Source organism: Calonectris borealis, chromosome 7, assembly GCF_964195595.1.
Source record: "Calonectris borealis chromosome 7, bCalBor7.hap1.2, whole genome shotgun sequence".
NCBI classification, from domain to species: Eukaryota; Metazoa; Chordata; class Aves; order Procellariiformes; family Procellariidae; genus Calonectris; species Calonectris borealis.
This window is the reverse complement of record NC_134318.1, coordinates 18,924,857-18,939,985: the sequence shown is the minus strand read 5'-3', so window position 1 is coordinate 18,939,985 and position 15,129 is coordinate 18,924,857. Positions and strand designations below refer to the sequence as shown.

At 34.5% G+C, this 15,129-nt stretch overlaps 1 protein-coding gene across 1 annotated transcript in view; it reads left to right on the top strand.

Moving 5' to 3' along the window:
- Positions 1-15,129, top strand: part of LRMDA (leucine rich melanocyte differentiation associated) — a 686,193-nt gene that overhangs the window by 387,910 nt on the left and 283,154 nt on the right. The window contains exons 4-5 of the mRNA XM_075154405.1: positions 805-944; positions 11,182-11,308. Of these exons, the coding sequence (XP_075010506.1) occupies positions 805-944; positions 11,182-11,308 (267 nt within the window). The remainder of the gene's footprint in view (positions 1-804; positions 945-11,181; positions 11,309-15,129) is intronic.

The window sequence follows — 15,129 nt, the reverse complement described above, 5'->3', positions numbered from 1 at the left end:
TGCTTAAACCTAAGCTGTGATTTCTGATATTGCAGTGGTTAAAAGATAGTTTAACCTTTGTTTGCTTGTTTGTTTTAAAAATTGTAGTTTACAATATTGAAGGTGTATCATCATTATTTATGTTCTGAGCAATATAGTTAAGTTAAAAAGCCTTGTGAACACCAAAATATAAGGCTATTTTAATGAAAAATTTTATGCTTTACAAGACTTTAGAGCTTCATATGTAAAATACTTGTAACACTGAAGTCTTCAAGTTGCACTTAGTGAAGCATTAATTCACATATACTAATTGAGTAATTACGAATGTGTTGCTGTGGCACTCGAAGCGTTTATATGCTGGGAGTGAAAGTGCGTTGTTGTGGTTTGACTTTTTTCTTTTTTCTTTTTTTTTTTTTTTTTTTTAAAAACTCATTTTCCAGTGGGCTGAATATATTAGTGATGAATGTGCTGTGAAACTAACTGTTTGTTTCCATGCTGGAAAAGTTTCATGGCTCCAGCAATTGCTAGCCATTTTACCACACAGCATCCATCATTTTGTCAAAGTTTTAATGTTTTGTAGTGAACCACCTAGGAAAAAAAGAGGAGAAAAGAATGACAAAACAGCCAAATTCTTTCAATCCATGCCAAAAAACTGACTGAAGTTTATCCCTGTTTGCCCTTGGAATAATTAATGTGACATTTTCCCGAATGCCATACTAAATTTGATTGTCAGTTATTGAAATGTATGTTTAAATCAGCAGTGATGCAACTCTAAGTGCTTTTTTCATTAATGTCATTGAATCCTTAACCCACAACCTTTGACACATAACAGAATTAGAAAGCCTTTTGGACCATTTGGCTGAAGTTGTGCCCTCACTACAGTATCTCAGTTTGCTTGGAAACATGGCCTGCCCAAATGAACTAGTCTGCAAAGAAAAGGATGAAGATGACTACCAGAGGTACAGGTTAGTGTTTTCATTTGTAGATATGCTAAGGTATGCCAGTTTTGTTTTATTACCAGAAAAATATTGAACTAAAACCAACTCAGAGTCTCAAAGAAACATCTATTCTATTCTGAAAGCATTGTGGCATATTCTGCCATGAAACACCTGGGAATTTGAGTAACCCCATTTCAGCGAGATCACTCTCAGCAGCCCTATTTCAAGAAATATTTCAGTGCTGTACAGCACATGTTTGAGTTGAGCAGGTGTGCACAAGGGTTTCCTGAATGTGGGTGCTCATATGTGCCTACTTATGGCCTTTCCTTGTTTAAGGCCAAGGTAAGGCAACATTTATATATTCTATGGGTGACAGTTAATTTAAAAAAAAAAAAATCACTACACTCAGATAGCCAGTTGCATTGTCTTCTGCTAACTTTCGGTTATGGTGATGAGTTTCTTCTACCATGGTTATCAAGGCACTATTAAAGACCACAGAAAAAAGGACTCCTTCTGTGTATTGTGCTGCTTTACTCAGAGCAGTTAGTGTTTAGATTCAAATAAAAAACCCCAAACTATCTCTATAATGTAATTTTAATGAACTAGATTACAGAAAAGGTAATCTGGAAATTTATATGGAAGCCTGATAAAATGCTATATGGCCAACTGATCCAACTGAAATGTTGCTAAAAATTACAAGGGTTATTTTTTTGAAAATAAAAATACTTATGACTGATGATGACTGGTAGTATAGATCCCAAACTTATGGAATGTCTGCTGAAGTGACATAATTTTCATAGCTATGATCTTTAGGCAAGTGAGACATTGGTTATTAAAAAAAAAAAAAAGCCATTGGATTTCTTTTTCCTTGCTCACATCTGATACAAGATTTCAGTCTTTGTGTGCTGGCATTTTTCACATAGGCTGAAAATGGCTGTCTGAGGCAAGTCAGAGCTAAGCAGCACTGGTCACCACTCTGCTGACCTTGCAGAGCCTGAGCTTACTTTTTATTAGCAGATCACCTGCAGTATTCAGAGTTATATAATAAAACTCTGATTTTATCTTTGTGTAATCCAAACCCTGCTGTAGGAGTTAGTATAAAACAATTCAAAGTGGCGGAGACTAAAAGCAGGTTTATTGGGAAGTGGCATGAATTTGATGCACCAGTTTATTGCTCATAAATGCTATAGGTTGAAACAACAGCAAGCTGTCTTGGGTGTGCATATACTTTTTTCTTTGTTCCAAATTTTTGCAAAGGTTTTCTAGGCTATCATTAGCCTAAAGACTTTCAGCTTTTGAATCCAGCTTAGCTGTAGCATTTTGGTTTTCACCAAGTAGAGCAGCCTAGATTTAATAAAATATTTTCCCATTGCTTTCACACTTAAGTGGAAGGTATGCCTACTATCCAGCTTATGAGAGTGTAATAGTGCTGTCTCTATGTAAATTTATGTGACATTTGCACTAGAGAATTGCTTAAAAAATGAATGATATTTCTACAGTTTACTGTTTTTCACTTTAAGTATGTTTTCTGACAATATGTCTCCTATTAATCATTTAAGCAAAAGTAGTACGTTAAAGGAGCCATTCAGAAGCAAGAACCCATGGTTCATTTAGTGCTGTCTGAAAAAATTCTTTATTGATTGACATCCTCTGTGGTTATGTGATGTAATATTTATAATATGTCACACAGCCATACATCAAAACAAGCATGTCTGTTGTTTCATTTCAATGCAAAAATGTTGATTTCAGAGAGGTCAAGGTAGTTTTAGGTCACATTGTGGCAAACCACCGTGTCAAAGTGTGAAAAGATTGTATTTATGCATCTGCTGGAAACTGCAACATTGCTTCCATTTTCTTTCCCCTCAATTTTTCAAAAATTTGGTTTTTTTTTTCCATATAAACTAAGTTAATTAAAGCTTTTTTAAGAAAGAAGAGTGGACTTCTAATTATTTAAATGATTTATGGTTCTGCTGCTATAATGAAAGCTTCCTGATCCTTCTTCATAATTATTTGTCACGTTATATGAAATGTGTTTGCCAGACAACATTAGACTCAAAACCCAAAAGTATCTATCTATCTGTCTGTCTGTCTTTAGGGGAATATATTCACTACAAGGTGGAACTGATTAAAAGTACTCTGCTAATTTCACTCTGAATAGCTAATTCAGAGTTTTGAGTACACATTCTGAATCATCTTGGACACAACTTTTTTCTTCCTTCCCGCAAATGTACAGATTTATCTCTCGGATTTAACAGCAGCAAGCTCTTCTGAGTGAGAAAGTATTTATATTTTATCAAATGTATTGCTTCAAATCTCAAAAGCAAACATTTGAAATGGCCAGTTTCAGCATTTTTTAATGGGTTGAAGTAATTTTTTTTTCATAAATTTTTTTTTTGAGAAAATTTGTCACACAGAAAGCACAAAAGATTGCATTTTAGTGAACCTGAATTATGTAAACATTTGGCTTTACCATAAACTTTAACTGGTTTTGTTTTGTTCTGAATAGGAACTTCTTTTTGTAAATTTTTGCAGTGACCATTGGAACCACAGCTTCATTTTTCATTGAGCTTCAATTTCATTCCTACTGAGTTCAATTAGAGTTCAGGCTATTTAATTCCTCAACCAGAAAGAGAAAGGTGCTAGAAATCAAAGCTTTACTTAATCTTGTCATTCCAACAAACTGAAAAGATCTGTAAAACCCCCAAAATCTCAACCTTAAAAAAATGTGGAAAATAAAATTTTTAAAAACTCAAGGTCTAGTGATTTACTGTGATATTAATAACAGAGATAAAAAGTAATATTACATCTTTTAAAAATAATTAGCTTTTATCATAAATACTTGGAAAATGTATAAAACTATGCTTTTGTCAAGAAGTTACGATCTGGCTCCTCAGGTAATCCATTGGTATACCATTTCTATCAATTTCAATACTAAAGCTTTTCCCTAGTTTTTCATTAATAATAGGTTTTATACAAAAACATTGTTGTGACTTTTTTTCAAAGTAGGTTTTTTTTTTCCAAGAAAGTGGGATATATTTTTAGGAAAAAAAAAAAGAAAACCTATTTTTTTTTCCCATCCCTGTTATTTCTCCTTAGCTTCCAAATGTGTAGGAGAACAAATTGATGAAAACATTTCTATGTTTGTTATTGGAATTTTTGCTTGGACAGGAAAAGAAAATGGAAAATTCCCTGCTGCGATATTTTTATAAGCAAACTTGTTTGGTTCATTTTAAAACCTCATGGTTTTTTCCATCATTGTAAAAAATGGCTTTCATTTCTTTCTGTAACAAGAAAAAAAAAGTGCCATAAGTTCTTACTTTTTATCTTATTTTTTAAGCTTTCTGTATGTGGGAGGTGATCTTTTGTAAAGGGGTATCCTTGGCGGTGAGGGCAAGGGAAAGCAGAATATCTAAAATATAATCGTGATAGGAAAGTTTTAAAAGCTTTTGGCTCAAACAGGAAGCAAGAAACACAGAAAAATAGCTTGCAAAACAGTGCATCCTCTAAAATAACCTATTCTACAATCTCTACTTTGAAGATTGCGTGAAAGCAAAGGTCATGACCCGGAGATCAAAGTAACAGAAGTCAACACAGTAATTGCTGGTTGCTTCTCTTGTACCCGCACTTGGTCAGTCCTGTGGGTGTATTGTTTGCAGTGAAAACTTCAAACGTGGTGTTACTGAACTGTGAAAAATCATCTGGGTCAGAGTGTATTACAAAGCATTTGCTAATGCTGCAGGTGACCTCACCTATTTTCATTAAAGTGATATGATTGTGAAGGATGTATGCTGTGTGTGAAGTTTTCAGTGCTTGTTCACTCTTCTTTGCTCTTTATTGACATTTCCTGGAATGATGCATTCATTAAGAGCTGTTGACATGGAAACAAGGGCAAGTGGAAACAAATGCCTGAGTTTATTTTAAATTAGCTTAAAAGTACATATACTAGATATGCTATCTTTGGCAGGGGGAGCAAATGGTGATAACCTTATGAAGTCCTCTTAAGATATAACAGCAAGGAAGGAAGTGCATGCATTTTGTATGGATTAACTTTTCAAGCTAAATCAGCTATTCCCATCCCACAGGTTTGATTGTGTGAAATGCTGGGTCCTCTTATAGCATTTTCAGTTTCCTTGCAGTTTTGGTTTGTTTTATTGTGGTTTTGTTTTGTTTTCATGTTTTTTTTTTTTTTTTTTTAATTGAGACAGAACCTACTCATCTATTTTAAATAGTCTTGTTTTTGAATTTGGATGGTAATATAAATACATAAATCCATATTCAAGAAGCAATAGGAGACTAGAAGTCCTCACTCTGTAATGAAAATAATGCTAATATACTTGGTCAATATCAGTGAACTTACTGTTGAGGCTCTCTTTTAGCAGAAGGGATTGAAGTCTGTGGTACTTCTGTATATTTTCTATCTGCTTCATGAGACATTAGGGTACTCCCTTACATCTGCATAATCTATGAATCTGTGCTAGTTCACTGTTTGCAGGAGGCCTTGTCATTTCTACAGTACCTGGAAGAAAAAAAACTGGATTTGGTAGATATCAAATAGACACAACTTCCATCTGAGATTAGTCACTGTAAAGATTTATGAACAAGGGCTATTATAATGTTTTTGTTCAGCCAAATAAATTGAAGTCCATAATACCCCAATTTGTCCATACTAAGCCAGTAAGTCAAGACATAACTATAATTATTGTTACATGTATAGAGAGATTTTTTCTAATTCACAAAGATGTTTGCTACATTGAAGTAGAGCAGAGGATGTTAAAGTATTAGGAGGCAGTCTGTCTTGAGAGCCCCTCAGAATTACATGGTCATCACCAAGCGGTGCCAAGGTTGCACAGAGGCTATGTCATCTTCTAACATACATCATGCCCTCTGTTCTGGAAGGTGTTGGTTTAAGTTTATGACCTGGCTTCCTTAACTCTGTATTGAGGAAGTTTTGTTGCAGATGGAAATTCTGCAGCCAGCTATATGCTGTTTGGTGGGGCAGGGGTGGGGGTAGGAGTTAAACTTTTTGGTGGTGCAGAAGAAACAATTACAGGAGATAATCTAGTTCAGTGTCATAAACATGTTTGCTCAATCCTTCTGATTTTTGTTTTCATCTCTCACCATTTGAATGCTGATGTAACTTTGCCAACTTAAGGTTATTTGTTATTTCTAGTTTAGAGTAATGTAACTGAGAGCATAATCAGCCCTTCAAAGTTTGAAATAGGTATATTATTTTTATGTTCTATGATTGTCAAACAAAGGAAATGCAATAGCACAGAAAATAGAAAAATGAAAGTAAACACTTTCTGAAACAAAGAGGATGTTGCAGGTATGGTATGGGTAGAGCTAGACATTTCCCCATTCTCTGGGCAAATATTTCTCAATTTTTCAGTGCCAGATTAATTTTGCATTTTAAACTTAAATATTGATGCATATAGTACAGTTTTTGTTAATAAAAGTACAAAATAAAGGACTATACAGAATCTAGTTCTTACCGTAGTCTTTCACTAAAGGTTCAGTGGAAGAATTTATTTTCTCTGAAACTCTAACATAAACAAATTTACTATACTTTTCTTGTAGCAGAAAAAAAAAAAAAAACCCAAAACATTCTTTCCCCAAGTAATTTATTGCCACTTCTAAGATTTTCTTATAGTGTGGCTCACGGGTGATGCCATTATCTTTCAGTATCAGGAGGCCAAGCATGTTCTACAACTTGTCTGCTTTTCCAAGGGAGGTAATAAATGAATCGAGGCCCAGAGATGCTATGATATTATATGTGGTTTTGTTTTTTTTTTTTTTTTTTTGTTATGGTGTTCACAGCTCTGGAATAAAAGTTTCTTAGAACTGTTTGATAATAGTAAGAAGTAGTGTACCAAAACTCATTAAGACTGAAGGAGTTTTTATGCCTGAACCTAAATGGCTACTGAAAAAATAGATCAGAATGAAATTATACAGTAGCTATTTAACAAAAATAAGGAGTTGACATAAAAGTTATTTACACCTCTGTGTTTTGGATCAGGACTGACAAATTTCTTGCATATGTTTAAAATAGATTTGTTCCTTTCTTCCATGTGATCTTTTTCAGGAACACTTACACATTCTCTTTGAACCCTTTTGCTTCACCTGTGAAACTCTCTCCTAAGATTGTGTGAACCATCACTTATTTTTGGGGGGTGAGGGAATAACCCAAGGACTATGTTTTAAGTAATGACTGTTACACAGTAAAGAACTAGAACCATACACAGAATATACCTGCAAGGTAACTGATAGGTCTTAGTTTCCGTGTTCGTATGGCAGAGTTAAGATGACAAGTCTGATTCATTAAAGGCTGTAGAGTGAGTCAGTATCAGAGACAGTATTTCTTTATATAAAAACTAGAGTCGTGTATTGTTTAATAAATAGCAGTAGCTGATCTCAAAGTTGTCTTTGTTCTGTCCCTTTCTGAACTCCAACATGTTTCTTCAAAGGAAGGCTTTGCCCCATTGAGCTTTTGCCAATGTCAATAGCAGCTGAATCCCAAACTCACCGCATTCCTTTGCAAATGCCCCCTCAAGCCTGTCCCTCTTTTCCAATATCTTGACAGGTCTGTGTAAAAACTGTTAAAATAATACTAATCACATGCAACATTTACAAAATTGGTAAATGAGTTGTTAATCTTTATTGTCATTTTCACTTAACTACGACTGAAATAACATGAAATGTGATATTCTCTGGTCTTTTTCCATCTCTGAGTATTCCTGTTTGTGTGTGATGGATATCTGTTATTAGCTTATTTTCATGGGACTCTTGGCACTGGGAGTCAAGGGCGGGAGATGATTCTGGACAAAAGATGCAACTTTACTTACATAGTTCATTTCCTTAATCCATCATGAATTAGAAGATCACTTTACAGGCAGTGATAAATGGATCTCTAAACACCTTCCTGGTGTTTCTGTTTTTTTTTGTCTCTCTGGAGCTCACCTTTATCCTCATCACTGAAGATAATAACCTTTTTTCACACCACCGCAAAGATGTTAAAACCCAGTATCAGCAGTCTCAGAGCACATGGAGCAGTGCTAAGTTTTAAAATGATTAAAAAAAAAAAGGAGGGGGGAGGGAGGGAGACCCTGCCCCCCAACCTCGAACATAAAATAAACCTTTCTAAACTTATAATGTAAAATTTAGATGGATTTTTCTTCATTAAACAGCATTCTCTTAACTAGTGATTTTACAAGTCTGAAACAGGTGCAATGCATCGTGCAATTTATGGATCCTAGTACCTGCCATAAAGTATTTTATGATGGCTGCATTCTGTGTTATTAGTAGCTGTCTTTTTCTGCAGCCATTGGTGTTTGATAATAGTCTTAAAACACCCAAAATTACTTACCTGCAAGCAACATTCCAGATAGTCCCTGTTGACAGTTTGAGTAAGTTTAGTGCCCTTTTGTTGTACTTTACCTTCAAAACAAACTGATTGAACCATCAATAGCTCCTGAAAGCTGACAGAGGCATGTCATCTGGTCTAACCCTCTGATAGTAGGTTATCTGTGGGAGTTAACCTCCCTGCATTGTTAACTGAAATGTTTTATGTACTATGCAACTTTAGGATACTGCTGTGATAACCTTAGTAACTAAGCCATACATCACAGTAAAGAGATTTTGTGCAACAAATAACCCTGGATTAAATTTACAAGGGTTGAATTGATATTGTAAAGTATTCATTCTGGGGCTTTGGTAATCCTTTCCTGTATTTTTTATGGCAAACTTGTGTTCCATTTAGATTGAAGCTGCATCTTCATATTTCTAGCTAAAATATATCCAGGAAGCTCAATGCTTTTCTTCAGCCATTTAATAAAAAAGTATCGTATTATTTTCATATTATATAGATTCTTTTTATCCCACATTTAGTAAAAGCAATATGAATAAATGGGATTGTACTTTGAATCACCTTTTAAAAGAATTAATCACTGATATATCTTTGTTCTACTGGTGGGATAACCTTTATGGTACTTGCTTTTTAATATTTGCTTTCCTTAAGGAGTGCAATTTAAAAAAAAAAAAAAAAATCAACCCCAAACCAGTGACTGGTGGTGTAGTCTGCTGTTTGGTTTCTGTGGGTAGGGTTTTTTGGTTTTGTTTTTGGAATTAGCAAGTACTGGTGCTAATTCTGTTTTTTGAAGTGCAGTCAGGATGGCTTAAAAATACAAAAATACGTTTGTATCAAGGAATGCTATTATAATTTTAAGCTCTTTTGAAATGATTGAGAGACTGACATTAGGGCTGTGATCCAAAGTCAGCATAGATGACAGTGCTGTCTTAGTCTGTTGTCATTTTTGTTGCAGCCTGCTTTTCAATGGCATATTTCATTCCATCATTAAACATTTGCTGATTTTCTAATACCGATGTTTTCTTCACCTGAATATTCATCTTTTCTCACCCTACACTTAGTGGGTGTCTTTACTCATTTTTAGCTTCACTCTTCTTCGCTCTTGACATATTGTTTCCTTCTGTACATGTCTTCATTTGAAAGAATCTGTTGTCATCAGAGCTTTTCTGCCAGTAACACAAGATGGATAGCTTCTCCTCCACTGAAAGATAAGGGCCAGCAAAATGCCAGGGAGGACTGGAAGGGCAGCCAGGAAAGCTGGGAGGAGTCTGAGAATGTATCAGTCTTTTAGATCTGTAGCTGTTGTTTAATAACTGGTCTTAGGACATGTTCTGTTTTGTAAAGTGACTCTCTTTTTCTTCTAATATCATTGAAAATCATAGATTTGAGGATTCACATTTAAATTGTCTGAGCATTTCAGTACTGAGCATTTTCAGTTCACTTGTTAAAAATTTACGAAGCTGTTGCCTCAGAGGAAAGGTGTTCTTGACGGAAAGGTTTCTTTGCAGCATTAAATTTTGCTTGGTTTTAGAAGGGGAGTCTTACAGTCTTTTGCACATGTTTATCTGGTCTTGAGAACAGTATTATAAGATAACTCTTACCTTTTAAAACACATTTTTTGTGTGTTGTTCTTTTTTAAAATGTTATGCTATGCAGAGTTTTCTACTACTACGATTTCCTCCTCCCAGTGTCAGAAAGGATTGGTATGATTAGGAGACTCTCTGACTGACTGGAGTTTTATGCAAAGCAGCTAGGCATGGGGAACATTATCAATCACCTTTCTACCCCCTGACAGGAAAAGTCTGGCACTTCCCTCACTTTGCAATGTCTCCTTCATATTTGGTTGACTAAATGCAAATAATGTGTACTTGAGGTGGTTAGATATTTTGATTTGCCATGGTTGTGTGCCTTGCTTTGTTTCTGATCTGCCATGTTCTCTCCCTCTGCAAGCAAGGAGAAAATGGTATTTTCTTGAGGCTAAAAAGCTGCTATACTTTGAGTAAAAAGGTTAAATAGAATACAGTCCTGATGGGTCCTAAAAAGAACTTTGAATTCTTAAAGTGTTTTTCATAAAAATAGTCTCTTCCTGTGTGCCTTCTACATTTAATCCTGAGCTGGGATCCATATGCCATAAGGATACCTTGTCTCTCTGGCAGGACCAAATTGGAATTCTCCTTCCAAATGATGCCTGTGTCAAAATATAGTCCTGGAAAGCAGAGGCCAGGAATAACTCTCCATGCTTTCTCTTGACAAATTCTTTTTTTTTAATGTTAAGAGTTTTGAATATTGACATACACTCCTTTCAAGACAAAGGATGGTGTTTTAGGATGTATGGTAGAAGACAAATTACACTCCTCCCTGATTTGCTGCTGTTCACATGTCTCTAATATTGGTGATCATTGTGCTTTTAGGAAAATATAACAAAAATCTGAAGAAGTGTTGGCAAATGGATGTTTTCTGAGAATTCTTTCAGAGAAAATAGCTGGCAGTTTCCCCTGTCTTAGATTGGTTTTCCCCTGCAATGTGGGATGGAATCTTTGGAATCACTCAAAAGTCCCTTTTCCAAACTGGCAATTAAAAACAATTTCCAATTTATTCTATTTCTGGGTATACCTTATACCTCACTAGTACCTATAGAGAATATATACGCCCATGGTGATAATTTTCTTATCTGTCTGATCCACCCAGCATTAAATTGTTATGGGCAGCTTACAACATGCTTCATTTGAGAGAGTAAAGTAAGTATAATAACTTTTTACGTAAGCTACGTTGCATGAAAAACGTGAACAGAGAGAGGAAACAAAGGCTATTGATGTTTATTGCTGTTATTTTTTAGTCATTTAGTCTGCGAGTATGTCTTTATTACTGGATTTTAACTGTGTGCATTTTGCTATCTGTCAGATATTTTGTCCTGCACAAATTGACAAACCTGAAATTTCTTGATACTCGGAAAGTGACCAGGCGGGAGAGAGAGGAAGCCTTGGTAAGAGGTGCATTCATGAAAGTGGTTAAGCCCAAGGATGCTAAGGTAGGAGAGTAAATGGAAGAAGTAACAACAATGTGATTCGTTAACACTGTTTTAAAATAACTCCAAAAGCTTGGCTGCGTCTTTTGCTAAAGTAACAGACAAAAGCTTTCAATTGAAAGGACTGGTAAATGTGGTCAGGTGAGGGACAAAAGTCTTAGTAATTTTTCTGTGGTTTAATATCGAACTTTACTGTTACATCTGGTTAATGGACTGTGGTTATGTTATCAAATTTCTGGTTTCCAACCTGTTTCATATAACAAAGTAACTAATATGTGTCACTGAGCTTAGAAGAATATTTTTACCCTGTCTAAAGATATGTACCAACTGTGTGATATGCTTTTGTGAAAGAATGCAATTTTTCTGACAAGTTGTCCCCTGCCTTGTATGTTAAACACAAATATCTATCGCAGAGCTCACACCTATGGTGTTATTGGCTTTTAATGGACCAGCTGATTCTAATTTTGTATGATGTTACTTAATGTGGTGTCCTCCTAATAAGCATTGACAACATCAGAGAGACAGTTTCAGTATCTGAGGTTTTGATACCACTTGCATCAACTCTGGGCATATTGCATACTGCTGATGCAAACAGAATGCGAATGTGAATTCTCCACTTTACCCTCTTTTTCCATTGTTGATCAATACACGATAACAGAAATCTGAGCTTCAGAGTGCTTTAGTGCTGCAGATCTTTCTTAAACCTCCACTTATGTTTTCAGTCTACTTGCTTTCTGTTTGCTATTTTGTTCTCTAAAATATACCATCAATAATTTATTGCAGAATTCCAATAATGCTGAATAATAATGTAGAGGTTATGGAAATGCACTCTTTGGTAGCATAACAGTGTTGCTAGATAAATGCATTATCACAACTACAATTGCAGTGCATAACAAATTAATTCAGACTGATTCATTTATAACTACTAAAATGTTAACAGTTCTATACAAGCGTAGTTTTGATATATCGTTTACCACTGCCTTTAGTTATTTCAGCTTCATATATGTAATAAATGAAATAATTTATTTCTAAGCTGTTGTGGATATCTTATTCACCGCAAATCATCTTTACTGAATCTGACCAAATGCAACAGCTGAAATGTGTTAGATATAGCATATGTATGTTATCTTCTTTTATAATTCTTCTTATCTAATCAGATTTTGGATCTGGTGAAGTGTTTTTTTTTTAAATTTTGTTAGCAATTAGATTTTTCATTTAAGAGTCTGGTCTTTGAATTTTAACCAACTTAATAGTGTAAGAGAAGAAAAAAAGTGTCTGTTTCCGAAATTTGAACTTCCTTTTCTGGATGAAACCTCTTCTTAAGTCAATAGCTAAGGGTAAATTACTTCACAAATGTAGGGATAACATCTTTATCTTTTATATCTGTAATTGAACCTTTTGTATAGTTTTGAATTATTTACCCACTAAGTCTTATGATAAAACATACATTTATTTCAGCAAATTGCAGAAGGCTCAAATTTACTGTTGTTATTGCCATACTAAAGGTTTTTTTTTTTTTTCTTCTTTATAAATGGTTTGGTACAAATTGCTGATGGTAAAATCATTGTAAATGCTTCTCATGGCATGAATTAATGCTTCTTAAGGTGCTACAAAATTACCCTCATCATACAATATTATATACATATTACAGAAGTGGCTAATTTAAAATAAATATTAAATTGGATGCAGAACAGATATTATAAACCTCTTTAAATTGTTTTGAATTTGTGCTTGTTTCCTAGGATATTCATGCTTATAGTACACATGCATGCAAACTCTTTTTATGTCTAAGAACACTCATAGAGTCCTCTCTGCATATATGTTTTCAGATGCAGATATGTATGTATATAGCTATTTATAGTTATACTCAAAGACCATAACAAGCAGCATTCCTCTATATATCACAAAGATGATGTGCACAATAACTGTACTTTCAAATTCTATCATATGTTATATATTGAATACATAATGTTTTTTTATTCTTCAGCGTTCAGGTTTCCTGAATTTTGTGCTCTCTGTCTGTTCATCAGTTCCCCTCCCATATAGTTGCTGAGATTTTTGACCAACTTCAGCCAAATTTAACAGGCAGCTAGTGGTAATATATTCTAAGCTTTCTGAAACCAGTTAGAGGAGAAGGGATCTTGATCCAAACTAAGAGGAAGACTGCAACACATCCAGTATTGGTCATCAGAAAAACTCCTTAAGAAGTTGACCTAGTCATATAAAACCCTGCTGATAGTGAACTTCCTAAGAATGTTTTTTTCCTTCCCCCTAAGAGAGTAGCCACTGTTTTGGCCTATGCTTGCCAGGAATGGAGTTGGACTGATTAGTTTTTATCTTGGTGGATGCCACACGGAAATGTTGTTCTGCCGGATGTAGTAACAACAGTGAGCCTATCAGACTTGCTTTTTCAGGAAAAAAAAAAAACCAAAATCCTAAGTTAGGTGGGTTTTTTTTTTCCCCATTATGATAAGCAGGAGATGGTATGGCTTATTCAGCATAAAAAGCAAACTGATGATCTAAAGAGGCTGTGATGTGGGGAGTTGTTTTCATTTTAGTCTTGACATGAAATACTTGGGAGAGCAAAGTACCCCACCAAGAAAAAATACACAAAATGAGAATAAAAGCAAGAAATTTCCATTTGACTAGCTTGTGTTTACTCAAATGCAAAAGTATCTAGCAATCACCAGTCATCACTAAGTCATAAATATTTTATTTTGTATAAATTTTGACTTTCATTTTTCCCTATTTTTTCTTTTTTTTTTAACAGAACACTGCACTTTCTTGTGCTTTGCTTCATTTCATCCTTTGTTTAAAATGCATCTGTTTGTGATATGACTGTCTTATGGAAAGATGCAGTCATTTATTAGAAAACAGTTTAATGTTACAGTGCAGTGTTCCATCTCACTATGTAAGTGAGCTAAACTTCATTATTCTGTGATGTTTATGTTTTCTTTTGTCAAAATATTGAACATTGTATCATGCCTGATTTTAATAAAGATTGGGTAAGCCTGGCTGGATAAGAGGCATTAAGCCAGTTGAGGAAGCCTTGTTTAATGACCAGACCATGACCTCATTTCACTGGTATAAGTATAGATCAAAGTAGAAGATGCCTGTCCAGTATGGAGTGTATTTCTGGGTATGACAGCACTTCACATCAGAAAGACAGCTCAAGAATACGACAGTCAAAATTGCTTAATTATGTCCCAGCTTTGTAATTATTCATCCCTGCTTCTACAAAGAGTACGGTTGTCGTTTCTTGACAATAATTATATAAAACTGTACCCTTCTTTGGTTTATAGGTATATGAATTGTGCTTCCAACTGTTTAATCTTTAAAACTTACAGATGCAAAACAATGTGATTTGAAAATACATTTTAAGGCTCCATATTTTTACGTTGCATATGATATAAATAAACAAAATGAAATTATGATGTATCAAAGCACATCATAATTTCATATTTTAAAGGTCTATATTCATGATCATTTAATCTAGATGATAAAATGTGGAGATATCCATTATATCTAAAGTGTGTTGCTATGAATAGATACACACTGTCATAAGTCTCTTTAACTATAAATTTCACTGCTTAATTCTGGGACAATGCACTTGCTTTTATAAAATACATATATTTCCCAATATTTTGCAACCCCTCTGCCCAACAATAATTTTTTAGCTCACTGCATTTTTAAGGTTCACATTTTTATCAGTTTTAATTATAGTGGCAAAAGCAAGCAGTATGCATTTGGTCACCTGTAACAATCTTGCAGCTTATAAGATCAAATCATCAGCAGGTATCCATGGGTATACTTCCAAGTAACTG